Source organism: Brassica rapa, chromosome A07 (genome assembly GCF_000309985.2).
Source record: "Brassica rapa cultivar Chiifu-401-42 chromosome A07, CAAS_Brap_v3.01, whole genome shotgun sequence".
Classification (NCBI taxonomy): domain Eukaryota; kingdom Viridiplantae; phylum Streptophyta; class Magnoliopsida; order Brassicales; family Brassicaceae; genus Brassica; species Brassica rapa.
In genome coordinates this window covers 6,944,024-6,967,670 of record NC_024801.2, presented here as the reverse complement: position 1 = coordinate 6,967,670, position 23,647 = coordinate 6,944,024, and the positions used below count along the sequence as shown (strand labels likewise).

At 39.4% G+C, this 23,647-nt stretch overlaps 1 protein-coding gene, 1 long non-coding RNA gene and 1 other non-coding gene across 3 annotated transcripts; 2 read left to right on the top strand and 1 right to left on the bottom strand.

Moving 5' to 3' along the window:
* Positions 1-757: 757 nt before the first annotated feature.
* On the top strand, positions 758-15,644 carry LOC117126560. Its single transcript, XR_004449176.1, has 2 exons — positions 758-5,614; positions 13,390-15,644. It is a non-coding gene; the product is annotated as an uncharacterized LOC117126560 (long non-coding RNA).
* Positions 11,075-11,180, top strand: LOC117126973. The gene has a single exon (XR_004449734.1). It is a non-coding gene; the product is annotated as a small nucleolar RNA R71 (small nucleolar RNA).
* On the bottom strand, positions 13,645-18,967 carry LOC103848531 (pollen receptor-like kinase 2). The gene is given in 4 exon segments (XM_009125420.3): positions 13,645-16,244; positions 16,247-16,630; positions 16,711-17,352; positions 17,434-18,967. Coding segments are annotated over 4 exon segments (1,938 nt in total). The 5' UTR covers positions 18,065-18,967; the 3' UTR covers positions 13,645-15,963.
* Positions 18,968-23,647: the final 4,680 nt, after the last annotated feature.

Genomic DNA, 23,647 nt, shown 5'->3' with positions numbered 1-23,647 from the left:
CAAGCTAAATTACAAAAATACCCTAACGAGTTTTTAACCTAGTAGATTATATACTGCCTAAGTGTTTTGACGGCAGAGAGAGCTTTTTGTTACAGTTTTACTTTGAGAGAGAGAGAGAGTTTTGGGAGAGAAGATCACTTGTGATTGGAACTCCTTGTTTTCATTTCTTTTCATCTATACTATGAATTTCCATTTCTTCATTGTCATGAATTGCTTTGCTATGTCTGAGTAGTTCATTTATTAGATCCAGGGTTCAGATAGGTTTGTGGGATTAGCCCCAAACTATAGATCTGCCTTGCTGTGATATTCATGATAGATTTGTATTCATTGCTTGTTTTAGCCTTGCTAACAACATGATCATAGGATTGCATACTCAAGCACCCTTGTTATCCCATCCTGACATTTATCTATCATATTAGGCCTCCTAGAGAGGGCTAACCGCCAATTTAGTATCTTAATAGGGCATATCATACTCGCGCATAGGCCTGGCTAGAACCCGTCGATCGATGTCCTCAACTGACTATCGGTCAACGTAGGTAAAGGTGTATCGGTCAACGTAGGTAAAGGTGTATCGGTCGACGTCCCTATAGGACCATCGATCGACACTCTTTCGTTGTCAACATACTAACCGTTGAGACACGAGATCTAGTTTGTTAACCAGTGAAACATGCGACAGCTGATCATTGAGTTAAGCGGTTGAGCTCTAACATATCATGCATGCAACAAATAGGCATCTATAGATATTATAATCTCCAACACCTGAATATTGGCCCTGCGTCTAATATCATTTCCAACCAAGTTACATTTACTATTTACTTCGCTTGTTACTATGGCTATTTCATTTAAACATTTTCAACTCTTAGAATTAATAAACACTAGATTTAATTGTTCCCTAGCTCCTTGTGGATTCGATCCCTAAGTACTACATATGAACCTCTTTTGATGAGAGTAACACTCCTTAGGGTAATTTGAGTGGTATCAGGCCTCTTCATCATACTCAACTCCTCATGTCTTTCTCTTCCTATATATTGATCCCATCTCAACAGGAAGAAGGTTTTCTAAACTTTCAATGTGGGACAAAGTAAAAAGAGAGAATGAGACTTTAATTTTTAATAAATGTCAAACGGGCCAACTTGAAAAATCAGGGTCGTTACAATTCTTTCCCACTAAGAAGGAATTCGTCCCCAAATTTAAATCTTGAGCCAAGAAAAGGAATAAGATGTCTTCAGCTTGACTTAACTCTGTTAGAATGACGCTTGACCGCTGCAGACACTCCAAACTATGTGGTCCTCCCATATCAAATAAGGTGAAATCTCCATACTCAACCACTACTGATGTTATGCACAACTTTTTTTTTAAACACATGATAACCGCAAAAGACACCATGCACAAACATAAACTACCAAAGTGAAAAGATACATACCATCAGTCGGCTCAACTCTCTCGTTGCCTCTTGCAGCAAATACTTATGGTGCGATAGTCTGGCGCTTAGCTGGTGATGGATTCTCTACACGTCCCCCCCCCCCCCCCCCCCCCCCTTCGGGCAATCCATGAAAATGTGACCAGACTGGCCACAACATTAACAATTCTTTGAAGCTGCTGCTAGTGTCGTTGGTTCTGTAACCTGTCCGGTACCAGTACCATCCACTCTCGAAAATCGACAATACTTGGCCACATTGCCTAACCGCCCACATGGAAAACACATGACACAATCTCCAAAATGGTAGCGATGGCAGCACTCACAACTGGGTGTTCCTGACTGATCCCCTGCCATGTTCTGTGACTCTGAAGTCCTTTCAGTTCTAGGTTGGGCCTTAGAGTACTTCCGCTCCTCTGCAATACATGCATCCTGCACAACAGCCTTCTTTACCAGATCCTCCAAGCTCGTGTAAGTAACCTTACTGGACCTGCCGCGAAGATCAACTCGCATCCCATCTAAGAACCTCCTGATCAAGTCCTCAGCAAACAAGCGGAGTTGGCAAAACTCCTGCTCATACTCCCTGATGCTCCTAGTAACCTGTGTCAGATGCTCAAAAGCATTCTTCTGGTGCAACGCTTCTCTGGGAAAGTACTTATTGTCGAACGCAACGAGGAAATCCTGATAAGTCATGTCACCATCACGCATCGATCGCACTCCATCCCACCATACTAACGCATCCCCACGCAGATACAACTCTGCGATATCAAGGCAAAGGCGTAACGGACAATTGATAGTCTGTAAACATGTATCTAGCCTATGCTTCCAATTATAGGCCTCTATCAGGTCTACTTATCCCCCAAAAGTTTCCAAATCCACATATTTCATCTGTCTCATCACCCGCATAAGCGTCTCATCAACCTCGGGAACTTCCCCTGGAAGAACAGGTGGTGGTGGTGGTGGAGCCTGAAAAACCCCTGGAACATGCTAGATAGTGGGCTGCTGCTGTCCCTGAACCTGAACTGGTTGAACCAGCTGAATAGGGGGCTCCTGTTGCCCCTAAACCTGAACAGGCGGAATCTACTGACCCTGCTGAGCTGCAGCCATCTGCCTAACCACTTCTTGTGCAGCTACTCTAGCCGCCTCCTGGACAGCTTTCTGGACTGCTTCATGTGCGGCCTGTCTGTCAGCATCCTACACCATCTGCCTAAGGGCATCCTGATCAATTGGTGGAACTGGTGGCAGAACATGCTCATCTCCACCCTCTCGAGAAGCACTAGCGGCCTGAGTGCGAAAAACTCTCTTACATGGCGGCATCTGAAAGAAATAGCAACTCAATTAACTTCTGCCGAAACCGAACACGAACGATTCAAGACATAATGCCAAACAGAAAGGTGCTATTTACTTTTATTTTTAAAATCCCCATATTTCCATAAATATTATAAAAATCGTCTTAAACCGATTAAATATCGAGTCCCACAAATCGCCATCTCGGGTCAGAGCCGGGACGGAACTCCGCTCTGATACCAAATTGTAATACCCCGATTTTTTAGAATAAAATAAACAAATATAAAGTCTGAAATCTCTATTTATTACTCCTCAAATGGAAACTCAAAAGTCATAATTCCAATAAATAACCATAATGCAATAAAAGAGATAAATCCCAAAATATCGATAAACATCATAAAAACCGCAAGTCTGAAAATTAAAGAAATAAAACTCCCAAAGCACCAATGCGATAGCAATCACTGCTGCTCGTCAGTCTCACCTGAAAGGGGAAAGAAGGAGGGGTGAGTAACAGGGAAGTCACTCAGTAAGGTATGGAATGCTAAACCGCAAACCATTGACTCAGTACATAGCACTACGACTCTGTAGGCCTAACTCTAGCATGAAACAAACACGGTGTCTAATACACCACATAAAACATCAAATGCGCTGATAGTGCATAACTAGATCACACACCCCACATTCTCCTTATACGGATATAAATATATATTTCTATGTGCCACTAGTACACGATTCCATCCTTATACCCCGCAATCACCTATGCGCCGCTAGTACAAACGTCTTTGTACCCCGCAATCCCCATACAATGCGTCACTGGCATAGACATCCATATGCCCCACAATCTCCATACAATGCACCGCTAACACAAACGTCTCTGTGTCCCGCAATCTCCACACAATGCGCGGTTACCACAACATCTTTGTGCCATGCCATCTCATAACAGACTTATGTATACATATATATATATATATATATATATAGCAGTTATTAATTCATTCAATTCAGTCAACTGCTGAATCCTCTATTATCCTATTTCCAATTTTACAAGCAAATAATAATAAACAAAAAAACAAGACTCTCAAACAGACTCGAATCACAGAGACAAATCATGTTTTGAAACTAGACTTTCCATAATAGTAGTACTAAACTAGCTCGGGATTTAACGGTGTAGCCCTCACCTTAGTCACTAGCTAGAATGAACAACGGAAGATGGTCAACGGAGGTCAGCTGCAACATGAGAGTTAACGGCTTAGGCTCAAGAGTCTCAGGAAATAAAGTTTTCCATAATGGAAACTTTCTTAAAATGGAAACTTTCCTAAAATAGAACTTTCCTAAAATGGCAGATTTTCTAAAATAGAAATGTTTCCTAAATAGACTCCTATAACTAGAAATAAGAAGGCGACAAACTTACCAGAACAACCCGCCGGAAGCTCGTCCAGAAATCTCACCGGAAACTCGCCCAGGAATTCCACCGGAAAAAATCACTAGTGACTGATCGTTGGATAATTCAAGAACTCGTCACGCGCAAAGAAATACTTTGACTTGATGAGAATAAAAAGAATGGGTGAAGTTTCTTATATAGGAGAAGGGAAGGGAGGTAGGTTTTCTAAACTTCCAATGTGGGACAAAGTAAAAAGAAATATTGAGACTTTAATTTTTAATAAAGGTCAAACGGGCCCACCAGAAAAATCAGGTTCGTTACAGAAGCAGGGGAGAGAAGTGGTGACATCCTGATTAAGAGAGCATACCTCGTGGGGAAGAATACCATGGTGTAGGTGACGTCATTATGTAGATATTGAATATCTCGTGGGTGGGAGAAAATCATGGTGTGAATGAAGTCCTTTCAAAGACCGAACATGCATTTTGTTTTGCATTCGGTTCATGTAGATAGTTCATATCTCGTGGTGGAGAAAAACATATCTAAGATGGAAAATTTTGTTAGTGTATATCTTATGGCAGATAAAACATATCTAGTGTGAAAGTTATGGGTGACGAAACATCGTTGGTTAACCAGAAATCGGTTTTACTTGATTGGCAAACAAAGCTAGAAAAGGGAGATTGAAGAAGTTGGTGAGAGAGTCACTGATGCAGGTGCATCATTTGTTAACCTAGAAGGCATGCATAATGGATGAAACCACGTAGGTGCAAGATACTTAGTTGCATATGGACAAAGTTGAGGAGCAAATTCATGTCTTAATGTAGTCACTGTCATGAAATTGTTACAGGATGCATGCGAAGTAGAGGAACCACGTGATTAAGAAATGCTGAGATGGATTTTGGTAACTTGAAGTGCAAGTTTAGACATTGGAGAAAAACATATAAACTGATATACCATGGATTTTACCCAATTTTACCCATGGTATATAGGTTTTTTAAATACATATTACTGTTTTGAATTTTTTTAGTATGTTTTCAGGTTTTGGAGTGATTTGGAGGAAAGTGATGATTTGGTGCATTTTGGAGATAAGATGATAAAGAACCGTAGTTGACCATCGACCGGCCTAGCGATCGATGATCAAGGATGATAATAGATCAACACACACTTTGTGTTGTCGATCGACGGCGAAGCGCAGATGCAAGATTGGTTCCAGCCGAATTTAAGCCCAAGTCCCACAAGAATTACCAGATTATCCCTGACGAGTTTTAATCTGATATTTATGTGCTCTTTCATTTTTTTGGGCAAGACACGCTTTCTTATTTTCACAGAAAAATACTTGGAGTCTTAGGTTTGGGGAAAAGATCCAAGAACTCCTTCAGAGATTTGTGATTGGAACTCCAGTTTTATTTATGCAATTTTTGTATCTTATTGTTATGAATGGCTTAGCTATGTCTCAGTAATTCTCTTTGTTAGATTTAGGATTAAGATATTCATGAGAGATTAGCCCAAAATATAGAATTTCTAAGTGTTAGGTGATACCACTCAAATTACCCTAAGGAGTGTTACTCTCATCAAAAGAGGTTCAAATGTAGTACTTAGGGATCGAATCCACAAGGAGCTACGGAACAATTAAATCTAGTGTTTCTTAATTCTAAAGGTTGAAATATTTTAAATGAAATAGCAATAGTAACTAGCGAGTAAATGATAAATGTAACTTAGGTTGAAAATGATATTAGATGCATGGCCACTATTCAGGTGTTGGAGATTATAATTCCTATAGATGCCTAACTGTTGCATGCATGATATATTAGAGCTCATTCGCTTAACTCAGTGATCAGCTGTCGCATGTACCACTGGTTAACATACTAGATCTTGTGTCTCACTGGTTACATGCAGACGCAAGAGAGTGTCGATCGATAGTCTATTAAGACGTCGACCGATACACCTTTGCCAACATCGACCGATTGTCAGTTGAGGACATCGATCGACGGGTTCTAGCCAGGCTTATGCGCGAGTATGAAAATGCTCTATTAAGATTCTAAATTGGCGGTTAGCCCTCTCTAGTAATCCTAATATGATAGATAGATGTCAGGATGGGATAACAAGGGTGCTTGAATATGCAATCCTATGATCAAGTTCTAGTTAGCTAGGCTAAAACAAGCAATAAGTATAGATCTATCATGAATATCACAACAAGGCAGATCTATAGTTTGGGGCTAATCCCACAAACCTATTTGAACCCTGAATCTAGCAGTTGAACTACTCAGACATAGCAAAGCAATTCATATCAATAGGTAAATAGAAACTCATATAATAGATGATAATTAAATGAAACAAGGAGTTCCAATCACAAGTGATCTTCTCTCCAAATGAAACTTGTAACAAAACTAGGTCTAGAAAAGAAAAAAGCTCTCTCTGCCATCAAACACTTAGGCAGTATATATTCTACTAGGTTAAAAACTCGTCAGGGCATTTTGGTAATTTGGCTTGTCCTTGGTCTTTAAGTCTCCTGAATCCAAAATGTCGCGTCTGGTGTCTCGACATCGATCGATGGTACTTGTGTACATCGATCGATATTAATCTTCATCTGTCGAGGCATTTCCTGATATCGATCATCAGCACTGATGCGCATCGATCGATTATTCTTCCTCTCGTCGACCTCTAAGTGGTCAGCTCGGGTGAAATGTCCTTTATGCTCCAAAATGCTCCAAAGTCATAGCTTTACTCCGAAATGCACCTGAACCTGAAAACATACCTAGAAGAGTAGAAAACATAGATATATATATATATAGTAAAATAATAATATATCATGGATAAAAATGGGTCAAATCCAAGGTATATCAACTCCCCCAGACTTACCCTTTTGCTTGCCCTCAAGCAAAACATACAGGCAGTCTCTCTGAAAGAGGTTTGAAAATATTTGGGAATTTAAGATTTTAAAAACATAGAAATCTTTCCTCAACAATTTTGCAACCACATTTAAAAAGTCCTAATCACAAAGCACACTATGCAATATCCTAGCTTAGCAACCATTTCTAACATAACACAACTCATCAATTCACGTCTGACATCCCCTCTACTGATTTCATTTCTTAGCATAAATATAAAGTGAATGCTTTACCTTGGGAGTATCGATCACAGGATGCAAGGATTTCAGACAGGTATCTGGAGCTGCAGGTAAAAGTTAGTTCCTAGTTTCTCTCTCTCTAAATTTCTCTCTTGAGTCAAAGTCTGCTTCCATTGCAAGATCAGTGACCAAGATTGGACAGGCTTCCATGAATCAAAACTTAATGGTGGTTGCCACCAAGTTCTGTTCACTTCTTTTTGACATATATCCAAGAGTTCTTTGCGAAAGCGAGCCTTGAAGATTGCCGCCTCCAAGTCCCGTTTCGAACTCTTTTATTTGAGTCTTTATGAATCAAGCCTTAATGGTTTTAGCCACCAAGTCCTGTTCAGACTCATGCTAATTAAACAATAGATCTTACTTACTCTTTTTTTATTTTATTTTTTATTTTTATTACTATTATATATATATATATATTATATATATATATATATATATATATACACTCTACAACTAATCTAGGGTCGAAATCTAGAGAGAGAAAATGTGATAAATAATCTAAACCAGGTGTTACTTTCCAGACCTATCTGAAGAATCCGATCCCATGTATACCAATCCCCAAGACAAGCGGTTATGTCAGGTTTAGTGTTGGAAATCAGCTTTGGTTACTTCATACGGTTCAAGGCAAGTGTGTAGTTGATGGGTTGATCTGCTTTAGCATCTTAAGTGCTATCTGCAATCAGTAAATCTAAAATGGTGCTAAAGATTGGTTAGATATCAATATAAGATTATAGTCCCTATTTTCGATAGGTAAACATAATTTATTTGAAATTTCTTTTTACGTAAGAATAAAATAAATTATATCAGTAAATCTCCCCCCAGACTTAAATTACACTGTCCCAGTGTAACTCAGCCGGAGTTATGATGAAAAGTGTATGATGTACGAAATGTAACAAGTAGGTAAGATACATCTGACCGGATTAAATATTGATCGATGGGTAAGTGTTACATCGATCGCCATGTGGTTGCCTTTGTCGAACGATGTCGACGTCTCGTCGTCGGTCGATATTCAAGTCCTCCTACTTGGTTCTCCTAAATCTGAAAGAGATAAAACGAAAGAAATCAAATGCTAGCTAATAAAACCTAAGTAAAATACCTAATAGTGGCCCTGCATCTAATATCATTTCCAACCTAAGTTAAATTTATCATTTACTCGCTAGTTACTATTGCTATTTCATTTAAAACATTTCAACCTTTAGAATTAATAAACACTAGATTTAATTGTTCCCTAGCTCCTTGTGGATTCGATCCCTAAGTACTACATCTGAACCTCTTTTGATGAGAGTAACACTCCTTAGGGTAATTTGAGTGTTTGCTCTGATGTGTGTAGGTGGTTTCGGAGGTGCAAAACGTTTTATATAGGTATCTGTAAACCTGGTTAGGGAAAGAATATTCTCCTGCTCCTGAATTTTTGCTGCGGCGCGAATATCGATCGATGTTCCTTTGTGGGTGTCGATCGATGTGAGCGGTTGTTTTGCTGGACGAGGGTGGGTATCGACCGATGTGGAGTGCACAGCGTCGAACGATGTTGGAAACGTGGTGGTGAACTTGTGTATTTCAAATCTTTCATCCTGCAAAGACATTTCTATTGCACGTTCTTACCAGTAATCCTCATCGTATTCCTTCGGTATGTTCCTCATGAGGTGAAGTAATTACAGTGTCAACTGCAAAACTTTCATGGAAACCACTGTCTGCCCAACTGCCTATGGAATAATCATCATGTCCTCTCCTGGTTGGAGGTTGGAAGGCAAAATGTTGGTAACAATGATTAGGTGAAGCGAAATGGTCAAGTGGGTGCATTACGTCGAATGACGTGTTGTTGTGGTCATCGGTCACCATTGACACATTGGAATCGATCGATGGAAAGGTTGGGGTGTCGATCGATTCCGAGTACTCTGTTTCGTACTCTGATTCATACTCTGCTCCACAATGGCATGCGCCAATGAAGCCAAGTTCTTTCCCATAATCCACAGAATTAATTACCTTTCTCTTAGGTCGGATGGGATCGTAGTGGATGTTTGGGTCTATGAGCGTTAGACACAATTTGTTTTTGTTCATGTCACATACAGCTCCTACTGTAGCTAGGAAGGATCTTCCAAGCAGAAGTGAAGAGTTCCAGTTAAGCTCGATGTCTAAGACATGAAAATCTACAGGGACAAGGGCATTACCAATCAGTACCTCCAGATCTCTTATGATGTCTCCTGATCGTTTCTCTGAAAGATCCACGAAGGTGAAGGATTCTGTTGAGGGTTCGATGGTCAAATCAAGCTGGTCTGCCATGATCCTAGGGAGGATACTAACCGATGCTCCTGTGTCACACATTGAATGGGAAAATTCAACACCCTTGACTATGCATGGTATTGCAAACTTCTCAGGATCACTCTTCTTCGTCAATGTGATCCTGTGTTTCATCTTTCCTCTGACTTGATGAAACATTCTCCTAATGTCCTCCTCAGTTACCTTTGTTTCTCTGAAGAACATCCACAACCGGTGTGTGAAGTAAGCTTCATCAAAAGGTTTTTCGATTGGGATTCTGAGGACTCGTTTACTGAAACCATCCATCTCCTTATCGTTAGCTTCCCTCTTAAGGTTTTTAGGAATCTTCTCCTTTCTTTTCCTTAACCATCTCCCTTCAGATTTTTGTTCTTCTTGAACAGATTCTGTTGAACTATTTAAAGGGTTGGGTTTTGGTTCGGGTGGGTTTGCTAATGGTTTAGGTGGTGGTCTGAGTGCATTGATGTAATCATTATCAATTGAGGGTAACCGCACTCGGTATGTCAGAGGTGCCTGTCGATCGATGGGGGGTGTATTGTGGCGATCGACGTCGGACTCACTCTGTCGATCGATGGTTAAGTTAACCGATCGATCGATTTTTTCATAGAAAGGGGAGGGTGGGTGAGGATGCTTAGCTGCGAATTCTTCATGAGTTAGAATTCGAACCGCATTGCATTCAGTCGAATTGGCAGATGACGTCGATCGATGACTAGAGTAATCCGTCCATCGATCTTCATCATGGTCTGTCGATCGATGCGAGTTCATCGACATCGGTCGACACCATTGGTATCCGCCGAGACTCATGGAGCTTTCGATTTTGAAATCTCCTTCCTCAAGGTTTTCATATCTCACCACTTGCCAGAATTCATCATCTATGATGGCATTTACGTGGTGTTTCCCTTTGTCGGCTCCTACCTCTCTAGCGAAAGCTGCTTGCCTCTTAATAGTCTCGCCCGTCTGAATTACTTGGGTTTCAAGTTTTCTCACCTGAGTCCCTAAGGTCTCGATTTTGGTGTTCAGATTGTTGTAGGCAGAGTCTATCATACCGTTGAAATCCACGGTGATTTGTTGTTGTCCCAACAGTACTCGATCAAGCATTTCTTCGATCTTGCTTTCCTGAGTCTGGGGTGGTGGATTTTGATAGTAAGAGTTCGAGTAGCTCTTACTGTTGTTGAAGGGTTTTTGAAATTGTGAACTTTGGTTACTTCTTTGGCTATTTCCAAAGAAGTTTCTATTTCCGCCCTGGTTTCCAAATTTCTGGAATCCGGTACCTCCGATGTAGTTCACATCTTCTTCTCCTTCTGTATCTGCTACTTCTCCTTCAGTTGAACAGACTTACTTCCTAAGAAGCTCGTGCACCACATCTAACTTGGCTCTTACTTCGTCCATTTGTTCCTTCCCGATAGAGGCTACAGACTTCTTCCGTTCAGAGTCAGTGTTTTTGGTGCTGCTGCTGTTAGCAAGGTTTTCGATAAGTCTCACAGCTTCCAACGGATTCCGCGTAGTGATGTTTCCTTCACTCTCCGTATCAAGAGCCATTTGATACTGTAAGGCGAGACCTCGGAAGAAAGTGCTTATCAGCTGCACTTCATTAAATCCGTGGTGTGGACAGTCTCGCTGGAAAAACCTAAATCTAATCCACGCATCTTTGAAGGACTCTCCAGCCTTCGGCGAGAATGTGGAAATTTTGTTCCGAAGTTCTTCAGCGCGCGCCTCATCGAAGAAGTTTCGTAAGAAAGCATTCTTGATGTCGCTCCAGGATGTTAAAGATCTTGTTGGTTGCTGCCTAAGCCAGTGCATCGCTTCTCCATTCAGCGTGTATTTCAAGAGCTTGCACAGCAGGTATTCTTCGGGGACTCCTTCCATCCGAATGGCAGCGATTAGATCCTCGAACCATCCCAAATGGTCCATAGGATGCTCGTGCGGTAACCCAGAGTAGGGTATCTGCGACACGAGAGTGTAGTATTCAGGTTTTAGCTCGAAATTCTGCTTCTGGATCTCCGGAAGTCGAATCGCTGATCTGTTGGAATAGTACTCATCTGGGCGATTGTAGTCGGCCAGTGGTTTCGATCGAGCGTCCTCACCTACAGGTTGAGCAGCTCCTGTAGCATCAGCATCAGGGATTACAGTTCCCTGAGCATCTATTTTCTGACCTGTTGCATTACGCAGATGACCGGCTTGGTCATACAGGTTTCCATTCTCATCCTGAGTTAGAATAATAATGTTTACCATTTTTGACGACACGGTATCGATCGACGTACGCGGTGTAGTATCGATCGTTGTCAAACGATTGGGATCGATCGACGATTCGGTCTGGTGTCGGTCGACGGTTGGTTGTGCGTATCGATCGACGACGAAGTTGTTGCGTCGAGCGATGTGGAACGTTGACCTCTACGGATGGTGCGTTCCAAATGAGCAGGATCGTCTGAGAACAGCAAGTCTTTCTCCTTGTTGCTTCTGGTACCGCTGGGCATGCACCTGAAAAGACAAGAAAAAGAAAGATTATTAGAAAATGGGGTAAAGAAAAGAATAAGAATTAATAAAACTAAATCTAATGGCGATCAAAGCTCCCCGGCAACGGCGCCAAATTTGATACCACTCAAATTACCCTAAGGAGTATTACTCTCATCAAAAGAGGTTCAGATGTAGTACTTAGGGATCGAATCCACAAGGTGCTAGGGAACAATTAAATCTAGTGTTTATTAATTCTAAAGGTTGAAATATTTTAAATGAAATAGCAATAGTAACTAGCGAGTAAATGATAAATGTAACTTAGGTTGGAAATGATATTAGATGCATGGCCACTATTCAGGTGTTGGAGATTATAATTCCTATAGATGCCTAACTGTTGCATGCATGATATATTAGAGCTCATTCGCTTAACTCTGTGATCAGTTGTCGCATGTACCACTGGTTAACAGACTAGACCTTGTGTCTCACCGGTTAGATGCAGACACAAGAGAGTGTCGATCGATAGTCTATTAAGACGTCGACCGATACACCTTTGCCAACATCGACCGATTGTCAGTTGAGGACATCGATCGACGGGTTCTAGCCAGGCCTATGCGCGAGTATGAAAATGCTCTACTAAGATTCTAAATTGGCGGTTAGCCCTCTCTAGCAATCCTAATATGATAGATAGATGTCAGGATGGGATAACAAGGGTGCTTGAATATGCAATCCTATGATCAAGTTCTAGTTAGCTAGGCTAAAAGAAGCAATAAGTATAGATCTATCATGAATATCACAACAAGGCAGATCTATAGTTTGGGGCTAATCCCACAAACCTATCTGAACCCTGGATCTAACAGTTGAACTATTCAGACATAGCAAAGCAATTCATATCAATAGATAAATAGAAACTCATAGAATAGAAGATAAGAAAATGAAACAAGGAGTTCCAATCACAAGTGATCTTCTCTCCAAATGAAACTTGTAACAAAACTAGGTCTAGAAAAGAAAAAAAGCTCTCTCTGTCGTCAAACACTTAGGCAGTATATATTCTACTAGGTTAAAAACTCGTCAGGGCATTTTGGTAATTTGGCTTGGCCTTGGTCTTTAAGTCTGCTGAATCCAACATGTCGCGTCTGGTGTCTCGACATCGATCGATGGTACTTGTGTACATCGATCGATATTAATCTTCATCTGTCGAGGCATTTCCTGATATCGATCGTCAGCACTGATGCGCATCGATCGATTATTCTTCCTCTCGTCGACCTCTAAGTGGTCAGCTCGGGTGAAATGTCCTTTATGCTCCAAAATGCTCCAAAGTCATAGCTTTACTCCGAAATTCACCTGAACCTGAAAACATACCTAGAAGAGTAGAAAACATAGATATATATATATATATATAGTAAAATAATAATATACCATGGATAAAAATGGGTCAAATCCAAGGTATATCATTAGGATATCAATCAATTAAATTGTTGTTAATGCATGTTTTCTAGAGTAGCTAACTAGTACCTTGCCAATAGATATTAGGGCGCAAGCGGAAGCTTGGTTCTCTGTCTAAATTAGTTTACATTGTGCTAGGATTGCTAGAAATAAGTAGAAGCTGATTTAGTTAAACCTAGTGAACATTTCAACCCCGTGTGATAACGGTCCCTAGAAGGTTCATCGATCGACAACTCATTAGTTGTATCGATCGACGGGCTGAAAGGTGTATCGATCGACACTTTCTCAGGACCAACAAGCGACAGCTGAGGTCCTAGATCCAGCGATAGATTGTCTAAAAATACGAAAGTTGATCGACTATTCTTATTGTTTGAGTTCTAGAATATCCATTATATGCTTAGTATCTATATCTCTATAATTCTGGTTGACTGAATAGAAATCCTAAGTCTAACATCTTCCATATCTGTCTTAAAACCCCAACCAATCAATCGAACAATTACTTGTTCACCCCTGCTATTTACTGCTTTAAACTTATTTTCCTAGATTAACTACATACCTATCTAGATCTATTGTGTGTCTTAGCTCCTTGTGAATTTGATCCCTAAGTGTTACAATTCTCGACCTTTTATTTGAGAGAGTAAATCACTCTTTAGGGTAATTTGAATGATATCATAAACTTCAAAATAATTATTTTTTTTCTTTGGAAAAATGAATAAATATAGTTTTAAGGAAAAGAAATATACTTAATAATATGAATGTTATCAATATTCATGGATTCTTTGAATAGCTAAATTAAGTGTCGATAAAGAATCTATAAGATATTTAAGACTGATTTTAGAATATCCATTATATGCTTAGTATCTATATCTCTATAATTCTGGTTGACTGAATAGATATCCTAAGTCTAACATCTTCCATATATGTCTTAAAACCCCAATCAATCAATCGAACAATTACTTGTTCACCCCTGCTATTTACTGCTTTAAATCTATTTTCCTAGATTAACTACATATCTATCTAGATCTATTGTGTGTCTTAGCTCCTTGTGAATTCGATCCCTAAGTGTTACAATTCGACCTTTTATTTGAGAGAGTAAATCACTCTTTAGGGTAATTTGAATGATATCATAAACTTCAAAATAATTATTTTTTTTCTTTGGAAAAATGAATAAATATAGTTTTAAGGAAAAAAAATATACTTAATAATATGAATGTTATCAATATTCATGGATTCTTTGAATAGCTAAATTAAGTGTCAATAAAGAATCTATAAGATATTTAAGACTGATTTTAGAATATCCATTATATGCTTAGTATCTATATCTCTATAATTCTGGTTGACTGAATAGAAATCCTAAGTCTAACATCTTCCATATATGTCTTAAAACCCCAATCAATCAATCGAACAATTACTTGTTCACCCCTGCTATTTACTGCTTTAAATCTATTTTCCTAGATTAACTACATATCTATCTAGATCTATTGTGTGTCTTAGCTCCTTGTGAATTCGATCCCTAAGTGTTACAATTCGACCTTTTATTTGAGAGAGTAAATCACTTTTAGGGTAATTTGAGTGATATCATAAACTTCAAAATAATTATTTTTTTTCTTTGGAAAAATGAATAAATATTGTTTTAAGGAAAAGAAGTATACTTAATAATATGAATGTTATCAATATTTATGGATTCTTTGAATAGCTAAATTAAGTGTCGATAAAGAATCTATAAGATATTTAAGACTGATTTGAGAGAGAGAGAGAGAGAGAGAGAGAGAGAGAGAGAGAGAGAGAGAGAGAGAGAGAGAGAGAGAGAGAGAGAGAGAGAGAGAGAGAGAGAGAGAGAGAGAGAGCTCTTGGTTAGAGTTCTTGGCATCATACTAAGTCAAAATTTGACATATGAGGCGACAAAGTCATAAAACTTGGATATTTTAGGAATATTTCAGTAACAATTATAAAGAGATAACAAATTGTGTAAAACAGATTAAGCTGTGTTACAAAAAAACAGATTAAGCTAGTTTAATAATAGATTATTTATGTGATTTTTAATAAAACAAATAGTGTTTTCTAATCTCATTGTCTATTGATTTATTTTCTACATTACTTCATCGTGATCTTTTACATGTTCTTTTTGCATACATTGAAAGTTTAATGTTGATTTTTTCGTATAGATAAAAAGTTTATTAACGCCCATCTTCCTGCAATGTATATAAAAATATTGTGTAGAATTTGTCTTGAAAATTTATAAGAGGAAAACCATGTAGAAGGGAAATTCAAAAAAAGGATTTGAGAATACATTAGTAAACGTCCTATGTGATTTAAAACTTGAGATTACATCATTAACGTTCTTTTGAGGTTTCTCTATGATTGTTTTTTGAAGGAAAAAACTCCCTACATCTTTCTTTCATATAGATTTCCACAATAACATAACAACATACGAGCATATAATGAATAATTTTCAAGTTTTAAGGGCTTCCATATGTGGAGGTGTTGTCATTCATGAATACCAATAAAATTACGCTTTTGAAACACAAGAATTTGTTCTCAAACTTAAATCTTTATCACTAAAATATTACTTGATGTTTTATAATTTCATGAGAGGTTAATTCCTTCACTTGACACTCCCCTTGATGACCTCCCATCAGCCTCACTCGCATAAGTTGAGAAGAAGTCGTCGTCTCCTTCTCGCTCTTTCATTAAATCTTCTAGCTTCTCGACAACTTCTTTTATATCTAACCTTTTCTCCACGTCTACTTCACTACAACTCAGTCCAATCCTTAGGAGTTTGAGAATGTCTCCTTCACAATTATTTGTTTTCCCCATTTCTTGATCAAACAATTCTTGTGTCCATTCTCCTTTGAAAATTGACTTCCCCAACTTGTGATGTCCTCTTCACTTTCTTTATCGGATTGTGGGAAACTTTCAGGGAGCTTTCCTGTTAAAATCTCCAAGATGAGTACACCGAATCCCCATACATCAGTTTTCTTGGTCACACGGCTTTGCTTCAAGTACTCTGGAGATTTGTAAGCTACCATTAGCTCTTGTGCACTTTCTGCATTGATCATTGGGATCAAGCCATAATCTGTAAGAAGTGGCTCAAAATTCTCACTAAGAAGAACATTGGATGACTTAAGATGGCCATGAGGTGCCATTAGGCTAGGAAGGTTTTTATGTAGGTACAGAAGTCCCCTTCCGACACCTTTCACTATATTCAATCTTGTTGGCCAATCAAAGTTTGGCTGTTCCAACAATCTATGACCTTTACACACACAAAACACAATTTTTAAGGAAAATATATTTTATTAGTGTTAATATGAATAGAGAAAACCCAAATATTACCATGGAGAGTATCAGCCAAGCTTCCGTTGTCAATAAAATCAGAAACAAAAAGTTTTTCCTCCTTCTTATAGTAATAAGCTACAATTGGGAGCAAATTCTCATGGTTTAGCCTCCCCAATCTCTTCATATTGTCTTGGAACTCTTCACTTCCTGCACTATCCATATGTTTAAACCTCTTCACTACCATCATCGATCCATTCGAAAGCAATGTCTTATATGATGCTCCGAAACACCCGCTTCCCATAATCTCTGCAGATGATTTTAACAAATCTGGCAAGTCAAAATTTCCCTTGTCATCTCTCAAGAATGACAATTTTGTGGTATGAATCATCCTCTTTGCAACACGATTTTTTGAATGGCAGCAATATTGTCCCTTATCACCTTTTTGGATTCCTGCTCTCTTCTGTAAACTTGATGTTCCAGAATCTGGTGACATTAGTGGCTGCTTGTAACTTCGCCTCCGACAAAGCACGATGATTAGTCCAATAATAATGAGTAATGCTAGTATTACTGCTACTACCGCGGCTACAATGTACAAAAACTTTGATGTTTTTTTCTTGGAACTTGGTTTAGGCTCTTCAGAAAGGTTGTAAGGAGAGTAACACTCTGTTAACAAAGGTTTACCACATAATTTTTTATTGCCTGCCAAAAGATCATTATTAGTCAAACGGAAACACAGAAACATAACCCCATTTCTTAAAGGGAACACAAAAATTATTGAACCTTCAAATAGTTTTGGATCCATTGTTCTGAGAATATTTGGGATTGGACCTGATAATGCATTGTTTGAAAAATTTAAGATGTGTAATTTATGTGTGAATTCTGGTATTTGTCCGGTGAACTGGTTCCCATCAAGTCTCAGTTCCAAAAGCTTGGGAATTTTGGCCACAGAGACTGGAATTTCACCGTTGAACTTATTGTGTTCCAGATGGATTTTCTTCAGCCACCCCATCCCATCAAAAGCATCCTTTGGTATCGTTACATCGAATTGATTGTTTGACAAGTAAATTGATTTCAGGGCACCAAGTTTCTTGAAATTCGGAAATGGCCCTCTAAGTTTGTTATTCATGAAGCTTAGAGACCTTAGAGACTTCAAACCTGTCAACGCCTCAATGTCTAGAGAGCCAGCAAGCTCAATATTCTCTAGACGTAGCCCCCAAACATAGCCTTGATCACACAAGATACCAAACCACTTGCATGGTGGATTCTTTCTATCCCAACTATCCAAACCACTTGCTTCCCCAATAACAAGAGATTTCTTGAATTTTAAGAGAGATTCTGTTTCTGATAAACCATCAGAAGCCAAGAAGAAGAGTGATACAATGGAAACAAGGATGAGAGATGTGGATTCCATGGCTGTTGTAGAGAACGCACACACAAGGCGCGCCCTCTCAGGGAAGATGGACGGAATGTTTGAAGATGAAGAAAGACAAAAATAACCTGAGATGGATGAAATGTCAGAGAAAGAAAAATGAGAGAATGATGAAGAAGAGAGGTCTGAATCAAAGCATACTAAGAACGTACAACACTAGAAATATTTGTTGTCTATAAAAAACGGTTTGTGTTTTCTAGCTTTGACGATGTCTTTGTCTTAAAGAAAGTCACATAAAAATTTGTGGTGGAATTTTAGATCCCTTCCTCATTTTATGTTTCTCTTTATACTTCACTCACTTTTATTTTCTAATCCTACAATATATACAGTTAGAATAATTTCCTTCAAATTTTAGAATGCTTTTTCTTTGGAAAACATCTCATGACCTTCGAGCATATAAATTATGAAATTTGGTGTATCATATCAAAGTTTCTTAACCTTCTTTGCAAAGGGGTTTGAACCGAGTTTGGTCGGACTCGTATGGTAAGACCTAACTCGTCGATGGGTTAGCTCGAAGATGTTTTATTAGATAGGAAAAAGGTTCGGTTTACAAATGAGGAAACAAATGGAAGAATAAACCGGTGCTTGGAGAGCTGGCCAGGAATTTATAAGTTGGCAAGAATACAAATGAGTAAAACTCTAGTTTCTAGCCGCCAAGTGTGTCCTCCTTATATAGACAAACCCTCCTTCCTATTCGCCCTAGGCTGTCTTGTTAGAATAGGCTTGACCCTTTTCAGATCGGGCTTAATGAACTCCTAGGATGCGTCTCTGGATGGATTTGGATAGATCCTTCCATAAACGAGTCAAGGACTCAAGTTTATCAAGGTTTGTGGATCGATTGGTGACACAAGAGGCTGCGGAAAGGCTCCTTGATACTCCTAGGCTATAGATCGGATATGACACACCAAACTAAGGCCCTTAACACTGGATATTACACACCAGCAGACTGGATATTACACACCAGACACTTCAACAACTCGCAAAGCAAGAGAAAAGACACCAAAAAGGTTTTAAACAAAAGATAACTTAGATTAGAATGAGGGTTTGTGATACACTTAAATAGAGAGATCCTTGTACATGCACAAGGTCTCGAAAACATAAGAAAACATAAAGGAAAAGGCTCCACACGGTTTCAAAGTAATAACATAATACTTAGAGTAAAACATAATATAAGATAGATGATGAAGTCGGTCCAAGATGCCTTAGGCCGAGATACATCCAAGATACATCATCTAGGAATGTGTAAGTGAACTTGATACCTCATTAAAAACCTTGATTAGAAAACCCAGTGGGACAAAACTAATCAAGGGAAAAAGAGTATACCAAGTCACTTGCGTAGACGATGATCAGCTTGATGGTAAGATCACATGAATGGTGATGAGTGTGTCTTGGTGGTTCAAGCTTCTACCAAGACAGTCTTCTTGCTCCTTAGAGATCTTCAGTATGTTTCCAACAGCTTCCTTGAGTCTTCTTGTCATTGCACGAGTTATGGGGCATGTGGGAATGGCTAAGACATCTTCTTCTTCAGCTGGTGTATCTTCAGTCTCTCCATCTTCATCTTTATCAACTAGCTGGTCCATGATCATATCATCCCCTCCCACTTGAAAAGGATTTGTCCTCAAATCTGGCTCATCTGCAAGAAAAGGAATCAAGTCAGTAACATTGAAGCTATTACTCACATCATACTTACCTCGCAAATCCAGCTTGTAGGCATTGTTGCTGATCTTCCTTATGACCTCAAAAGGTCCATCAATCCGCGGCATTAGCTTGGAATTCCTCTCATTGGGAAACCTCTCTTTCCTTAGGTGAATCCAGACCTGATCACCCACTTCAAAGACCATCTCACGCCTTCCTTTGTTAGCATGCTTAACATACTGCTTGGTTTTCGCCTCAATGTTGAGCCTAGCCTGCTCGTGGAGTTGCTTCACCCTCTCTGCCTTCTTTTTGCCATCAAAGCTGACCCTTTCACACTCAGGTAAAGGGATTAAATCCAAAGGAGAGTTGGGATTGAACCCATAAACAATTTCAAAAGGAGAAAACTTAGAAGTAGAATGCACAGCATGATTGTATGCAAATTCACAATGAGGCAAATAGTCTTCCCATGATTTCAAGTTTTTCTTTATGAATGCACGCAAGAGTGTTCCAAGAGTCCTATTAACTACTTCAGTCTGTCCATCAGTTTGTGGATGACAAGTAGTAGAGAACAAAAGCTTAGTACCTAGCTTAGACTAAAGAGTCTTCCAAAAATAACTAAGAAACTTAGTATCTCTATCAGAAACAATAGTCTTAGGCATGCCATGTATGCGCACAATCTCTTTAAAGAACAAGTTAGCAATATGCAATGCATCATCAGTTTTGTGACAAGCTATAAAATGTGCCATCTTTGAGAACCTATCCACGACAACAAAAATAGAATCCTTTCCAGTCCTAGTTCTAGGCAATCCAACAATGAAGTCCATAGATATGTCATTCCAAGGATGATAAGGTATAGGGAGAGGAGTATACAAACCGTGAGACTGAACCTTAGACTTAGCTTGCTTGCAAGTTGCACATCTCTCACATAGCTTCTCCACATCTCTTTTCATCCGAGGCCAAAAGAAATGATCCTGCAAAGTTTTAAGAGTCTTTGCAATACCAAAGTGACCCATGAGACTTCCTCCATGAGATTCCCTAACAAACAAGTTTCTCAAAGAACAGTTAGGCACACACAATCGATTATCATAGAAAAGAAATCCATCATGTCTAAAATAATGTCCCACAGCAAATTTCTCACAAGAGTTGTAAGCCTCTTTAAAATCAGGATCATTCTCATACATTCCTTTAATCTGCTCAAATCCTAATAACTTAGCATCAAGAGTGTTCAAGAGAACATACCTTCTGGATAGTGCATCAGCAACTATGTTTTCCTTACCTTGTTTATACTTGATGACATAAGGAAATGTCTCAATGAAGTCAACCCACCTTGCGTGTCTCTTGCTGAGCTTGTTCTGTCCTTTGAGGTATTTGAGAGACTCATGATCTGTGTGTATGACGAACTCTCTAGGCCAGAGATAGTGCTGCCAAGTCTGCAAGGCTCTCACCAAGGCATACAGTTCTTTGTCATAAGTTGCATAGTTGAGGGTAGCTCCTCCAAGCTTCTCACTGAAGTATGCAATGGGTCTCTTCTCCTGCATCAATACAGCACCAATTCCAATTCCTGAGGCATCACATTCTATTTCAAAAGTTTTATGAAAATCAGGAAGTATAAGAAGAGGGGCATGAGTAAGCTTCTCTTTAAGGCATTGGAAAGCAAGTTCTTGTGCTTCTCCCCACTTGAATCCGACTTCTTTCTTGATTACTTCAGTCAAGGGAGATGCAATGGTGCTGAAGTCTTTCACAAAGCACCTATAGAAGCCAGCAAGTCCATGGAAGCTCCTTACTTCACTCACTGTCTTAGGAATTGGCCATTCTTGTATAGCCCTTACTTTCTCCGGATCAACTTTAACCCCATCTGCACCCACAATAAAACCTAAAAAGACCAAGTTATCTGTGCAGAATGTACATTTCTTAAGATTAGCATAAAGTTTTTCTTTCCTCAACACATCAAGAACAGTCTTAAGATGATCTATATGCTCTTCTAGACTCCGACTGTAGATTAGGATATCATCAAAGTAGACTACCACAAACAAATCTATAAAGGACCTAAGCACATGGTTCATCAATCTCATAAAAGTACTAGGTGCATTAGTCAATCCAAAAGGCATAACTAACCACTCATATAACCCATGCTTAGTCTTAAAGGCAGTTTTCCACTCATCTCCTTCTTTCATCCTAATCTGATGATATCCACTCTTTAAATCTATCTTAGAAAAGATGCAAGACCCATGTAATTCATCAAGCATATCATCTAATCTAGGAATAGGATGGCGATACTTCACTGTTATATTGTTGATTGCTCTACAATCAACACACATGCGCCAGCTTCCATCTTTCTTGGGCACAAGGAGTACTGGAACAGCACAAGGACTCATGCTCTCTCGGATATGCCCTTTCTCCATCAGTTCCTCCACTTGCCTTTGTAGTTCTTTGGTCTCAACCGGATTGGTTCTGTATGCTGGCCTATTGGGAAGTGTAGAACCGGGCACAAAATCAATTTGGTGCTCAATCCCTCGCACTGGTGGTAGTCCATTAGGACTATCTTCTGGAAAAACGTCTTGATATTCCTGTAAAAGAGAAACAAGTTCACTCGGATACTCCGGTGCAATATCAGTAGTAGTCAAGAGTGATTCCTTATAGATAAACAAAAGAATAGGAAGGTTAGAACAGAGAGATTTTTTAACATCACCAGACTTGGCATAGAAGTTTAGTTGCTTTGTTGATTCAGCGGGTAGATCAATCTCTTTCTTCTTTTGTAATTGGAGTTGATCAACCTGAACTTCCTTAGGAGTCATAGGCACAAGAACTGTCTTTCTCCCTTTAAACTCAAAGGTGTGCTTGTTGGCATACCCATCATGTATCACACGTCTATCTGATTGCCACGGCCTTCCAAGGAGAATGTGTCCAGCTTCCATAGGCAACACATCACATAGAATCTCATCTTCATATTTACCAATGGCTAAGGGAACCATAACCTGAGTAGAGACTCTCATCTCGCCCTCTTCATTGAGCCATTGGAGCCGATATGGTTTAGGATGCTTCTGGACCTTCAAACTCAACTTTTTAACCATAGTCTCACTCGCAACGTTAACACAACTGCCTCCATCAACAATAAGACTACAGACCTTTCCTTGCACTAGACATCTAGTATAGAAGAGATTCTCTCTTTGCTCCATCTCCTCGGTCTTGCTTTGAAGACTCAAGGTTCTTCTAGCAACTAACAACCTTCCAGTAACCGGATTAGCAACATACTCCTCTTCTGAGCTGTGATCTTCTTCGGCATCTGTCTCCTCATCAGCAGATTCATATTCTCCATTGTCATGAAGGATCATTACACTTTTGTTGGTGCATTCATTAGCGTAGTGTCCTCTTCCTTGGCACTTAAAACACTTAACATCTCTTGATCTTGTAGTAGAAGCTTCAGCTTTCCCTTTATCCTTGCTGAAAGAACTAGTAGGTTTGTCCTCATCCTTTTGATATGACTTGCTCTCTTTCTGGTGGCTTGGCTTATCTTCCTTAGCACCTTGATACTTTCCATAGTTGCCCCGAGACTGACCCTTTCTCTTTACTTGTTGTTCCACTAGAATGGCTTTGTGTAGCATCTCCTCCATCTCCAAGTAGTGCTGCATCTCCACACTGTCTTGTATCTCACGGTTGAGTCCTCCAAGAAACCGTGCCATAGTAGCTTCTCTATCCTCCGATATGCAAGCTCTTAACATCAACAACTCCATCTCCTAATAGTATTTTTCGACTGTCCGTGAGCCTTGCGTGAGTTTTCTTAGCCTCTGATGGAGATCCCGGTGGTAATGGCTAGGCACAAATCTCTTGCGCATAAGAGCCTTCATTTCTGCCCAAGTCTCAACAGGAAATTCCCCATTGCGCCTTCTATTGGTGACTAGTTGATCCCACCAACTCAAAGCATAATCATAG